At 45.3% G+C, this 11,983-nt stretch overlaps 1 protein-coding gene and 1 long non-coding RNA gene across 2 annotated transcripts; one reads left to right on the top strand and one right to left on the bottom strand.

The window, feature by feature from the left end:
• Positions 1 to 1,912: 1,912 nt before the first annotated feature.
• On the bottom strand, positions 1,913 to 9,564 carry LOC127346224 (uncharacterized). The gene is made up of 3 exons (XR_011756537.1): positions 9,015 to 9,564; positions 8,731 to 8,838; positions 1,913 to 2,674 (listed from the first exon to the last, which is right to left on the bottom strand). It is a non-coding gene; the product is annotated as an uncharacterized lncRNA (long non-coding RNA).
• Positions 9,565 to 9,987: 423 nt separating this feature from the next.
• LOC127346222 (transcription factor PCL1) lies at positions 9,988 to 11,418 on the top strand. The gene has a single exon (XM_051372778.2). It carries the CDS (start codon positions 10,230 to 10,232, stop codon positions 11,040 to 11,042), a length of 813 nt encoding a protein of 270 aa, XP_051228738.1. The 5' UTR covers positions 9,988 to 10,229; the 3' UTR covers positions 11,043 to 11,418.
• Positions 11,419 to 11,983: the final 565 nt, after the last annotated feature.

An 11,983-nucleotide genomic window follows, 5' to 3' on the forward strand; every position in this document is an offset into this window, starting at 1 on the left:
ACACTTTGGCAGGCCATGATTCCAGCTCGGCCAGGCCCATCACCGTGGGTGGCATACTTCCGGTTTTTGTTTTTAGGGTTAGGGTTTTTTCGGTTTTCTGTTGTTTTTTTTTTTCATTTCCTCCCAGTTCTGCTGGTTTTTTCATTTTTGCAAGTTACTTTTTTGAACATTTTAATTTTTTACTCACTTTGATCATATTACTTGACACTAATATTGATGTATCTAGATATATTTTAATTGTAGATACATCTATTTTAGTAGCAAGTAATATGGATCAGAGTGAGTAACATTTTTAAATTTTGCATTTTTATTTATTTTTTAGATTTGATTTTTTAAGCTTTTTCAAAATTTGATTTTTTTAGTTTTGAACAATTTTCAAGTTTGAGCATTTTTTAGATTTAAGATTCTTTTATAATTTTAATTATTATAAAATTTTGAACCCCTTTTGAATTTGAAAATTTTGTAATTTTGAACTTTTTGTTAAAAAACCTAAAGTTCTCCAAATGTGCTGTTTTTCAGAGAATAAAATTTAAAAATAGAAAAAAAAACTAGAGAGATGATAGTTACCTAGGCCGGCCCAAGACGCGGGCGGAGCATTGGTTAGCTTCAGCGTCGAGCAATATATAGGAGACCCCCTATTCCCCGACGGATCCTATACACCGACCCCTACCTGGTGGTGCCAAACACCCCTCACATGGGCAGTGCCTAATTCACATTTTTAGGAATTTTGCTCTTTTCATTTTCTCTTTTCTTCATTTTCTGTTTGTTTCCTTTTTTCTTCTTATGTTTCAGATTCGAAACTTATTATGATGCAAAAAATATTTATATTAAAATAGAAAATGTTTAGATTCAAAAACTATTTAAAATACAAAAAATTGTTGAAATTCGAAACAAATCCAAAATATTTAAATTCGAAAAATCTTTAGATTCGGAACTTTATTAAAATTTTGAGAAAAGTTTAATTCATATCTGAAACATATTCAAATTTAAAGTGTATTTAGACCTAACAAATGATTACATTTTGAAAATATTACTGTAGCCCCCAATCGGTGAGTCTGATTCAATAATTTTTTGGATTAGTAAAACAAAACAGAAAAATTAATTTTTCCTAGATATGTATGTATGTATGAATTCAGAGGGGGTATTACATTAGCAGAATATATTCATTCTGTCCACTAGTGCCTCCACGTGCACGGGGTAACCAAATTCCTCTGCATTCCAGCATGACGCTTTCCATGAGCTTTTCCAAAATTAGCCAGCAAATACGTAGGAGATAGAAATTTGCCAAAAATTAGAAAGATTGAGAATAGTAGAGTAGTTTGGATGAGCTTCACCACAAATTGATGAGCCTCATAAGTGAAATGTACTGATACTACCACACACAAAAAAAGAGTTTTTTGGCCCTTAAATTTGTCTAGATACCAAGGTATGTAGGCACGTTTTGTTATAGATACTTTAGTGTGGAATGCAAATAAGAAGTTGAGCACTTGTTTTTTTAATGGATGGTGTACTAAAAGGCCTACTCATATCATAACCTTTTTTCTAAAAATCTAACTAAACTTGTAGAAATATTGGGTTTGAAAAATTGCAGACGTTAATCCTAGAACACAAAGAATATCCTATACCCCCTTGTGAAAAGGTGATGAGGCAGGTATATTCCATAGGACCGGACTTTACCCTTTGTAAAAGAAATATATTCTCGAGCCCAAAGGAAGTATATTTTGCAGCTGTATTATCTAGCCTTTATTTGAAACAAGCAGAAGCATATTTTGCAGCTGTAGGAAAACACAAGATGTGTGTATGCAACCTCATAAGAAGGCTAATTATAACAGTGATGGCCATTATTTTAATTAATGGAAAAAATTATATAAACTTCATATCTATGATGTTGAGTCGAGGGAAAAAAAATATACTCCCTCCGTCACGAATTACATGTCGCAGCGCTAGTGTAAATGAACTTTTGCATTTCCACCCTTTGTATTTCGAAATCAGCACCGACCAATCCCCAATCTAAGCAGGCAACTTCGCGGGCGCCGGCGGACTCGCGCGCTCGGGATCAGAGCTTCCGGCCGGAGACTCACGCGCCCCTCGCGATCGACCGCCGCCGGAATCGCGCCCCTCGCGGTCGACCGCCGCCGGAATCGCGCGTCTCGCGCACGCGGGCGGACGGAGTCTCGCGCACGCGGGCGGACGGCCTCCGCGCCGGCGATCTCTCGCGCCGCGGGCCAACAGCGGCCTCCCGCGCTCTGCCGGCGCCTGGAGCCGCTTCTCTTCGCCGCTGCTGGAGCTCCCCTCTCGCCGGCGATGGAGCTCGAGGAGGATGGACCCGAAGCTGCTGGAGCTCCTCTCTCGCCGGCGATGGAGCTCGAGGAGGATGGACCCGAAGCTGCTGGAGCTCCTCTCTCGCTGGCGATGGAGCTCGAGGAGGATGGACCCGAAGCTGCTGGAGCCGCCTCTCGCCGCCGCTGCTGTAACATGTTGTCCGCCGGTGCTGGAGGTCCCCTCTCTCCGCCGCTGGAGCTCGAGGAGCTCGAGGAGGCAGGCGGCGGTGTTGGGGGACTGGTTCAAGTCCACGATCTTGCCGTCTTGGCCGTCGAAGACCTGCAAGTTGCCGTCATCAATGGAGAGCCAATGCAGGTACCCATTCTGGCATATCATCCATGGAGAGCCCGACCTGCAGATGTGCCATTGTACAAATTCAATTTCTTTGGAATTCCCAAATGCATAGGTTCAAATTCAGTTTCATTGGAATTTCCAAATGTATAGGTTCAAATTCAGTTTCAATGGAATTTCTAAATGTATGGGTTCAACTTCAGTTTCGTTTGAATGTACAGCAAAAATACAGAGATGTTTATACAAATTATACATTTGAATGTATAGTAAAAATACAGATGCTAGTTAATGTTTCTGCTTGTCATGCATATGTTGCAGTAAAACTTCTGCTGGTCCTTTACTAAAAAGATTAGCCATATTCAGGAAAATCTGCAATGATAGTTGTATGCAAAATTTAACATTTCAGTTTCAGTTTCATACTCCCAGTTTTTTACTGAACATTGATTAACTGGAGTTTCAGTTTCAGAATGGAACTAACTTGCAGTTTAGAAATGCAACAAGAGTTTAACAAATAGAGTGCTCCAGCATGCATTTGTAAATAACTGAATATTCAGCAAAGATGCAGCAGGGGATAAAAACAAGGGTATCTGAGCGCATGATCCGCTGACCTGCGCGGGGGATATCCCGTACGCGTTCATGCTGCAGTCGATGTAGTAGCAGCTCACCAGCAAGTCCTCACCCTGCATCAAACATTTTCCACCCAGTCAGGCAGTCAACCAGCAGAGCGAGTGACCAGGCGCTGACACGAACCTCACACGCAGTCAGTGAAACCCTTGAGAAAACACTGGCAGTATCACGGCTCAGACCAAACAACAGTAACAGAAATCGAGCAAGAACGCTCATACATCGACACATGATCTAGAAAGCAAACAACAGTAACAGTTTTTAACTGAACATTGATTAACTAGAGTTTCAGTTTTAGAATGGAACTAACTTGCAGTTTAGAAATGCAACAAGAGTTTATCTAGATCAGTGCATGTACTCCACAAGGAGTAGCAACATATAGTGATTCAGTAGTCACAAGGTCATATCCACAAGGAAGAAAAACAAATAACTAGCAGTATGTTTTTCTAAAAAGAAAAAATACAAGAGCCTCAAATAACTAGTAGTATGTTTTTACAAATAAACTTTAGCTTCATGTATCTGTTTTGTTGTTGTATCTTTATAGCATGATTATTTTTGCAGAAAATGGACAAGAGAACAAGAGAAGTACTACTACCACAAGTCAACAAAAAAAGGAAAATAAACAACAAGATGAGACTCCAATATGATGATCCATTAGTGCTTTTAAATGAGTAAGTACCAATTAGTGCCTACTTTTGTCCTGAGCAATTCTATTCTTTATGTTTTAAAGATGTTGATGCTCATCATGTGAACTAAATTTAATCTTCTCTATGCACAGCTATATGAAAGAACAAATTGATGGCGGCGAACTATGGAAGCTTGTTTCCAAGAGGAAAAAGGTACCCCTTAGTGCAAAAGGTGTATGGAGATATAACAGAATGCGCCAGGAGGACATCTTCTCCAAACCTTTGATCCATATGAGACTTGGATTCCCTCGGATGACAATACATTGTGATAAGATGCTAGAGCAGGACAGAGGCAAGGATGCTATCATTGATCTCAATTTGAGCCCATCACATCAGATGCTAGAGCAACACAAAGTGAACAAAGTTGTCATTGATCTCAATTTGAGCCCATCACATCAGATGCAAGTGCACGAGAGAGGCAAGAATGTTGTCATTGATCTCAATTTGAGCCCGTCACAACAGATGCAAGTGCATGACAGAGGCAAGGGTGATATCATGATGCTGGAGAAGGACAGAGGCAAGGGTGATGACATGATGTTGGAGAAGGACAAAGGCAAGGGTGACGAGACGATGCTAGAGAAGGACAGAGGCAAGGGTGATGAGACGATGCTAGAGAAGGACAGAGGCAAGGGTGATGACATGATGTTGGAGAAGGACAAAGGCAAGGGTGATGAGACGATGCTAGAGAAGGACAGAGGCAAGGGTGATGAGACGATGCTAGAGAAGAACAGAGGCAAGGGTGATGAGACGATGCTAGAGAAGGACAGAGGCAAGGGTGATGAGACGATGCTGGAGCAGGACAGAGGCAAGGGTGATGAGACGATGCTAGAGAAGGACAGAGGCAAGGGTGATGAGACGATGCTAGAGAAGGACAGAGGCAAGGGTGATGAGACGATGCTAGAGAAGGACAGAGGCAGAGAATTGAGAGATGAGGAAAGATATGGTGTTTATTTTGCCTTAGAAGTAATTAGAAGAAGAGATGGAGGGTTTACGAAAGAGGATAAGAAACTCATAGCAGAAATGCTCAACACAAGTATACGAACAGTCGAAAGGGTGTGGAGATTAGGCAAGGATCAGAATGCAAAAGGGAAACAAAGAGTTGATGTTTCGAACCAAAAGAAGGGTCATGTTGGCCGTAAGAGAATAGATTTGGGCCTCTCGAGGGTACCGACAATCCCACTGAATAAAAGGAGGACGATCCGATCTTTAGCGAAGGCCCTAGGTGTTAACCGCACAACCTTACACCGAAGGTTTAAGTGGGGTGAGCTGAATCGACACACTAACACCCTGAAGCCGTTGCTGACAGAAGCAAACAAGGTCCAGAGAATGAAATTCTACCTCTCTATGCTCAATGAGAACTCTTTGTCATCTCCCGAGCCAACATTCAAGGTTATGGACGACATGGTCCACATAGATGAGAAATGGTTCATTCTGAGTAGGGTGAAGAACACATACTACCTTCTCCCCAAAGAACCTAAACCCTTGCGCACAGTGAAGAACAAGAACAACATCGCCAAAGTGATGTTCTTAACTGCAGTTGCTAGGCCGAGGTACGGTGAAGGTGACATAGTCATGTTTGATGGCAAGATTGGAACTTGGGCATTTGTAAAGGAAATTCCAGCTGCTAAAAAAAGTAAGAACAGAGAAAAGGGGACAATCGAGGTAAAACCCGTAAAAGTTACCCGAGATGTCATGAGGAACTATCTCTGCGAGCTAGTGATTCCTGCCATCCAGGACAAGTGGCCTGATGAGGATGTAGGAAGAACAATCTTCATCCAGCAGGACAATGCCAAACCTCATGTGCTCCCTAATGATGAGGGTTTCCGACAGGCCGTAGCACAGACTGATTTGGACATCAAGTTGTTGCAGCAACCTCCAAACAGTCCGGACCTAAATGCGCTAGATCTAGGCTTCTTTAGGGGTCTGGAGCCTCACACCGATACTAGAGCACCAAACAATATTCGAGAGTTGATAGAAGGTGTGGAGGAAGAATATAATAACTACGAGGTCAACAAACTCTCTCGAACCTTCGTGACACTCCAATCATGTATGATTGGGGTGATGGAAAAAGGAGGAGGGATAGACTACGATATCTCTCACATGAATAAGAACCGCCTCCAGGCAGAAGGTAGTCTAGGAATCCCTCTAACTATCTCGGCGGACCTACTTGTAAAAACTAAAGACCTTATCAAAGCAGCAGAGGTAAAGATTCAGATAGACTAATTTGAATTTCAAATCTAACTAGTGTTGCTCATACAATTTGTTTTTTGAAATTAATGCAGGTGCAAGCTAAGCAACAATCAGCACCCATTCCTAAAATTAAGCAGCGAAACTCCCATAAAAAGGAAAATAAGGAAGTTTCCATTTCATTGAGGAAACCCCATTTAGTGGTATGTAACATAGTACTCCTAGTGTAAAATGTTAGTGTTCATTCGTTATTACTTTGTAACACTCCTTTGTGCAGGGAGCTGGCCTTCGGAATATGGGCAACACGTGCTTTCTAAATGCAATTCTTCAATGCATGATTCATACTGTCCCACTATTTCAGAAAATTCGTTGCACTGACCACTCCAGTCCATGCTCATGTATGTATTGTTTCTCCTAATGGCATGATTTATCCTAATGGCTTTGCTTTGCATCATATGTTCTACTCTTACCATGTAGATGATGAAATTGGGTTCTGTTCTTTATGCGCCCTAAAAGCACAGATGGAAGAATCAATTCAAAGCCCTGGGTCTGTTTTAGTGCCAGCAAGGTTCAAAAATAATTTAAGCAGTATCCTTTCGATTGACTATATGTTTCCTCTGCTTTATTTAAGTTTGGTGAATTTTTTACATATTGTCAATTCCTTAACAAGATTTACAAGAATTATCTCCAGCTTTTATACCAGGACAACAAGAGGATGCACATGAGTTATTAAGTTGCTTGCTGGAAAATTTGCAAAAGTGTACCCTTGATCCCAAATCAATTGATGGGGAAAGTATTGTCGAGCAGGTGTTTGGAGGTCAACTGAAAAGCCTGGTATGTACTGTATTTCTTATTTCTTAGTTGTGTTCAAGGATTATTGGGAGTAATACAATTCTCTTCATATACTGTAGTTGACATGCCATGATTGCGGTCACTGCTCAGAGACATTTGAGCCCTTTCTTGATATCAGCTTGGAGATCGATCAGGTTGATGACCTTGTTGCTGCATTGGAGTCTTTTACTAAGGTGGAACAATTAGGTGATGCTGAGAACAAGCTAAAATGTGAAAGTTGTAATAGCCAAGTGTGTAAGGACAAACAGCTTGTGCTTGATACAACACCAGATGTGGTAGCATTTCAACTAAAGCGCTTCACAGTTACCCCTGATGGTAACATTGAGAAAATTGACAAACGTGTGGCATACCCATCACTACTTGATTTGCATCTATTCCACACTAACCCAGACAAAGAGGTGAGATACATGTGCACCATTCGATGTGCACCATTCTTGGTTTATCGATGAAGCATATTTTGATGTTTTTCTTGTATTTTAACATGCATCAGGGCCTAAAATATGATTTGTATGGTGTTGTTAAGCATTCTGGCTTGCCTAACTTTGGCCACTACATGTGCACCATTCGTTCTTCACCAACTAGTTGGCACTTGATGAATGACTCACTTGTAAGTGCTAGTACTTAATTGTTCTTTCTTTTTTCATGCCACGGATATTTTCACCTTATAACACATATTTTCACTTGCAGGTTGATTCAATTACTGAGACAAGTGCACTAAACCAAGAAGCATATCTGCTCTTCTATGTTAGGCAGGGCATGTTTCCATGGTTCTCAAGTTTTCTACAGGAAGCTAATAGTAGTGCCGATAGTGCTACCAAGAGGATGTACCCTGTTAATAATGACCATAATGTGTTTGCCTTTGACAGCTTAGGTAAGATTTACTTGCATATATAATCTGCTTGTAACCAAGAGGAGTACATTTGCAATAACTAATCAATACCTTTCTGCAGTGACTGAACATCAAACGAATATGAAGACGCCAAAGGCTGCATATTTGTCTACATCTTCCGAAAGCTCTTCCCTGGATCAGAATGCATCGCGGGTACCGAGGGGCATGACGTCTGTAAAAAGAAAATGTGGTCTGAAAAAATTAGATTCACCCAATGTGGTGCTTTGTTGAAAGACAACATACTCCATGGTTAGCACAGTAGCTACTTTGATTATGATCAGACAACATACATGGCTATTTATAGTACGGAGTAGCACAATGGGATCGAATATGATCTTTGATTATGATGTAATCTCAATTACAGTAGCACAACACAAAAGGCTCTTTGGTTTTTTCCCTAACTACTCCCTGGAGTAGCACATTGAAATGCCCTGGACAATGCTTAATGGATATGCTTTGTGGATATTAATCTTTCAGTAAATAAGAGCATCAGCTAGCTTCAAGATGCATGGCACAATATTGGGTACATGGGAATAAGCCAATAATCACCTAGCACTGACAGTAATGCAAGCAATTTGGAACACAATAATTTCAATCTAAATTTCCTGATCATAGCCTGGAAACCTACTGCCATTTCTTTAATCAGGGAAGCAAAACTGTAAAAGATTTTCTCCTAATAGCATTTTGGATACTCCTACTCTAGTGAATCTGATCCCTACTCTAGTGAAGCTGATTCCTGTTTTGTACCCAAGGTGGCCAATCTCTCCAATTTTAAGTTGAACCATCTCTTTCATCTTCATAAAGTTTCAGGCTTGCATATCCTTATGAAAGGAAACCACATGAATGACAACCATCTCCTTGTGAGAAAAGGGGCCTCACCTGCAGCATCTTCATGTGGATGTGCTCGACAGTAGCTCGGCGAGGCAGCAGCAGCTCCGGACAGTAGCTTGGGGAGGAGCTTGGGATGGCAATTCCTCTGCGTCTTGGCTGAATATGAAGTGCAGAGTACATTCAGATTATGAAGTGCAGAGTACATTCGGATTATGGAGTAGCATTCAGCTTGTACTCCGTACATGACATTCAGAGTTGCATGGAAGCAATGCTAGCGACTATTCAGAGTATGGCAGTCAGAGCGCACATTCAGGTTATTAAGCAATACATACTGTCGTTGACGAGTCGTGGAAGTGGAGCCTCGGCCTTCATACACGCGCGCCTGGACGATGCTGTCCGGGTCGGGGCAGCTGTCGTCGCAGCTTGGCCCTCTCGCCGCAGCACCACGGCTCCCTCTCCTCCGCGCCTCGGCCGAATCCAGCAAAGAAACCATTTTTACCACGACCTCGGCCGAATCCAGCAACAACACCGGATTGGAGCTCCGCGTTGCCGCCACGAGCAGCAACACAACGATTGGATCTCCGCCAACTCGAATCGAGCTTCGCCGCGCCGTCACCACCGCCACCGCGAGAGATCGATAGAAAAATCCCCAATTTAAGCACTAAATCAGTGGGTGCCGGGCCACGAGGGAAGGAGCGGCCGCCGGCGATGCGGGACAAGGAGAGTGGGGCGGAGGCAACGCCGCGACGCGGGGCGTGCGCGCAAGGAGGCGGCGTGGGGCAGAGGGGAAGCAGCGCCGGGAGGCGGTGGCCGTCGACGAGCGAGAGGAAGACAGCGTCGACGAGCGTGGGACGGTGGGAGGATGGATTGGTTTGTCGGGAATTCATCAGGGACGTTTTCGCGAAAATAACGGTCCGACAACTATTCCGTGACGGAGGGAGTAGTACTGTACTAGCAAAAGGGAATCGGAGTGTGAGTTTGACCTGGGAAAAGATTGGTAGGCCGCCCGATAGCGAGACCGCACTAGCAGGGAATCGCACATAAACAAAGTGTTTTTTTTAGTAAAAAAATAGAAAACAAAGTGTTGTTTTAGGCGGACGTGGCCGCGTGCCCGAATCTCGAGGAAATATCTCCAGTCCACATCACCCCCGGTTATGCCCAGGAAAGCGCGGTGGAATCACGATCGTGCCACGGGCACGGACGGCTGGATGTGGAAAAGCGTATCGAAAATATCCTGGTGAGCGGTCGGTCCACGTGGGCGTCCCGATCTGCGCTTTATTCCCTTTCCGCCCATTAAATTATCTCCCTCTGCTCTGCTCTGCTCCGCCCACCTCACCAAAAATATCTTTTCTTCCTCTTCTATCTCTCCCCGATCGATCCTCTCTCATCCACCCACCGCGGCCGGCCGCCGCTAGCGTCGCCGGGGTTTGCTAGGTACATGGTGCCTAGGTGGCGCGGCACGGGCTGCTGATCGGAGGATCGGTTCGGACCTGAGAAGGTCGCATCCATCTTTTTTTTCTTCTGGCTTTCTGATTGGGGATCCGTCCATGGGGTCGGAGGCGGGCGGGTACGATTTTGACTTCCTCGGCGGCGGCGGGGGCGGGGGCGACGAGTACGAGGGGCGGGTGGCGGAGTGGGAGGCGGGCCTGCCGGGGTGCGACGAGCTGACCCCGCTCTCGCAGCCGCTCGTCCCGCCGGGGCTCGCCGCCGCGTTCCGCATCCCGCCGGAGCCGGGCCGGACGCTCCTCGACGTGCACCGCGCGTCCTCCGCCACCGTCTCCCGCCTCCGCTCCTCCCCCGGCTCCGGCTCCTCCCCCTCCTCCGGCCCCAACGCCCACGCCACCGGCGGCGACGGATCATTCCCCTCCTTCTCCTCCAAGGGGGACGGCAACTCGGCGGAGTCGGCGGGGGAGAAGACCGCCGCGAAGCGGGCGCGCCTGGTGTGGACGCCGCAGCTGCACAAGCGGTTCGTGGACGTGGTGGCGCACCTGGGCATCAAGCACGCCGTACCCAAGTCCATCATGCAGCTCATGAACGTCGACGGCCTCAGCCGCGAGAACGTCGCCAGCCACCTGCAGAAGTACCGACTCTACGTCGCCAGGATGCAGGGCAGCGCGTCCAGCGACCGCCCCTCGCCCTCCGACGACCACATCTTCGCATCCACCCCGGTTCCCCGCGAGCCCGTGCCCGCCGCGCCCATGCCCCCGGCCGTGTACCACCACCCAGCGCCCATGACCATGGGCGGCATCACCGGCGGCGGCCACAGTGGATACTACCAGCACCAGCAGCACGCCGTCTACAACGGATACGGCGGCGGCGGCGGACACTCCTACCCGCACTACCACCACGGCGACCGGTAACGGCAGTCGTCAGATTCCTTCAGTCTACAACAGATGCTCTGTACCTCCTGCTGTAATTGTAACCTGTATAATCGATCCCTCAGTAAATCAGTCGGTCTAGTGGAGTAGCTGTGTGCGTGTCGATGAGATCGAATTGCTACAAATATTGGCCATGCATGCATGCTAGTAGTATAATTTGTCACCCACAAGTCCAAGATTATTAACCTGGGGAGCTCAAGATGGAGAAGCTAGCTCCCCACTAGGGACTAGGGAGGGATATATAAGAAGAGAGTCTGTAACTCACTCTGGGTTACCTATACTGCTGTAATAACTGCATACATCGCGCTGCCCCCATTTGGGCTAATCAACAAGGAACTAGTAAGTAATTTTCATCTTATTAATGGTGTGCAATTTTCAGTATTCGAGTACGGAATGAGCATCAAGTTGTTATTGCTTCCTGCCATACCTAACCCAACAAGGACTTGTTTGGTTGCACACCTAAACCTGCTATGGTAACTTTCTTTTTTGAGTGGTGAGGGGGCCGAATAGTAACACATTCAGTTCATCATGAGTTCATCACCAAAAGGTTAGTACTTATACCACCTCGAATAAGTTTATCATTACCAATCGGGGATCAGGTTCAGTCAACGTCCTATCTAATGGAGGGATTTGAGACCACCTCCTAAATATACACGATCTCTTTAGCGGATCATGACCTTGGTCGACAACATGATGAAGAACAAAGGAGCAGCCCTAAGAAAACTACTTGTGTAGCCATGTCCTAAGCCAGAAGCCCTAAGGAAAGAAAGAGACCCCGACACAGTGGCACACAGCACAATCGTCTCCATGGACGACGGAGATCCCAAGAGATGGAGATCCAAGAAGTGCGAGCATCTTAGAAGGAATCACCTACAATCGAATCGAAGCTATTAGATATGTTCCTATGTACCACTCAATTCGAT

Source organism: Lolium perenne, chromosome 3 (assembly GCF_019359855.2).
Source record: "Lolium perenne isolate Kyuss_39 chromosome 3, Kyuss_2.0, whole genome shotgun sequence".
Taxonomy (NCBI): domain Eukaryota; kingdom Viridiplantae; phylum Streptophyta; class Magnoliopsida; order Poales; family Poaceae; genus Lolium; species Lolium perenne.

Bases quoted from the DNA above. Each gene is read 5' to 3' on its own strand.
- LOC127346222 (XM_051372778.2), top strand. From the start codon at position 10,230: ATGGGGTCGGAGGCGGGCGGGTACGATTTTGACTTCCTCGGCGGCGGC.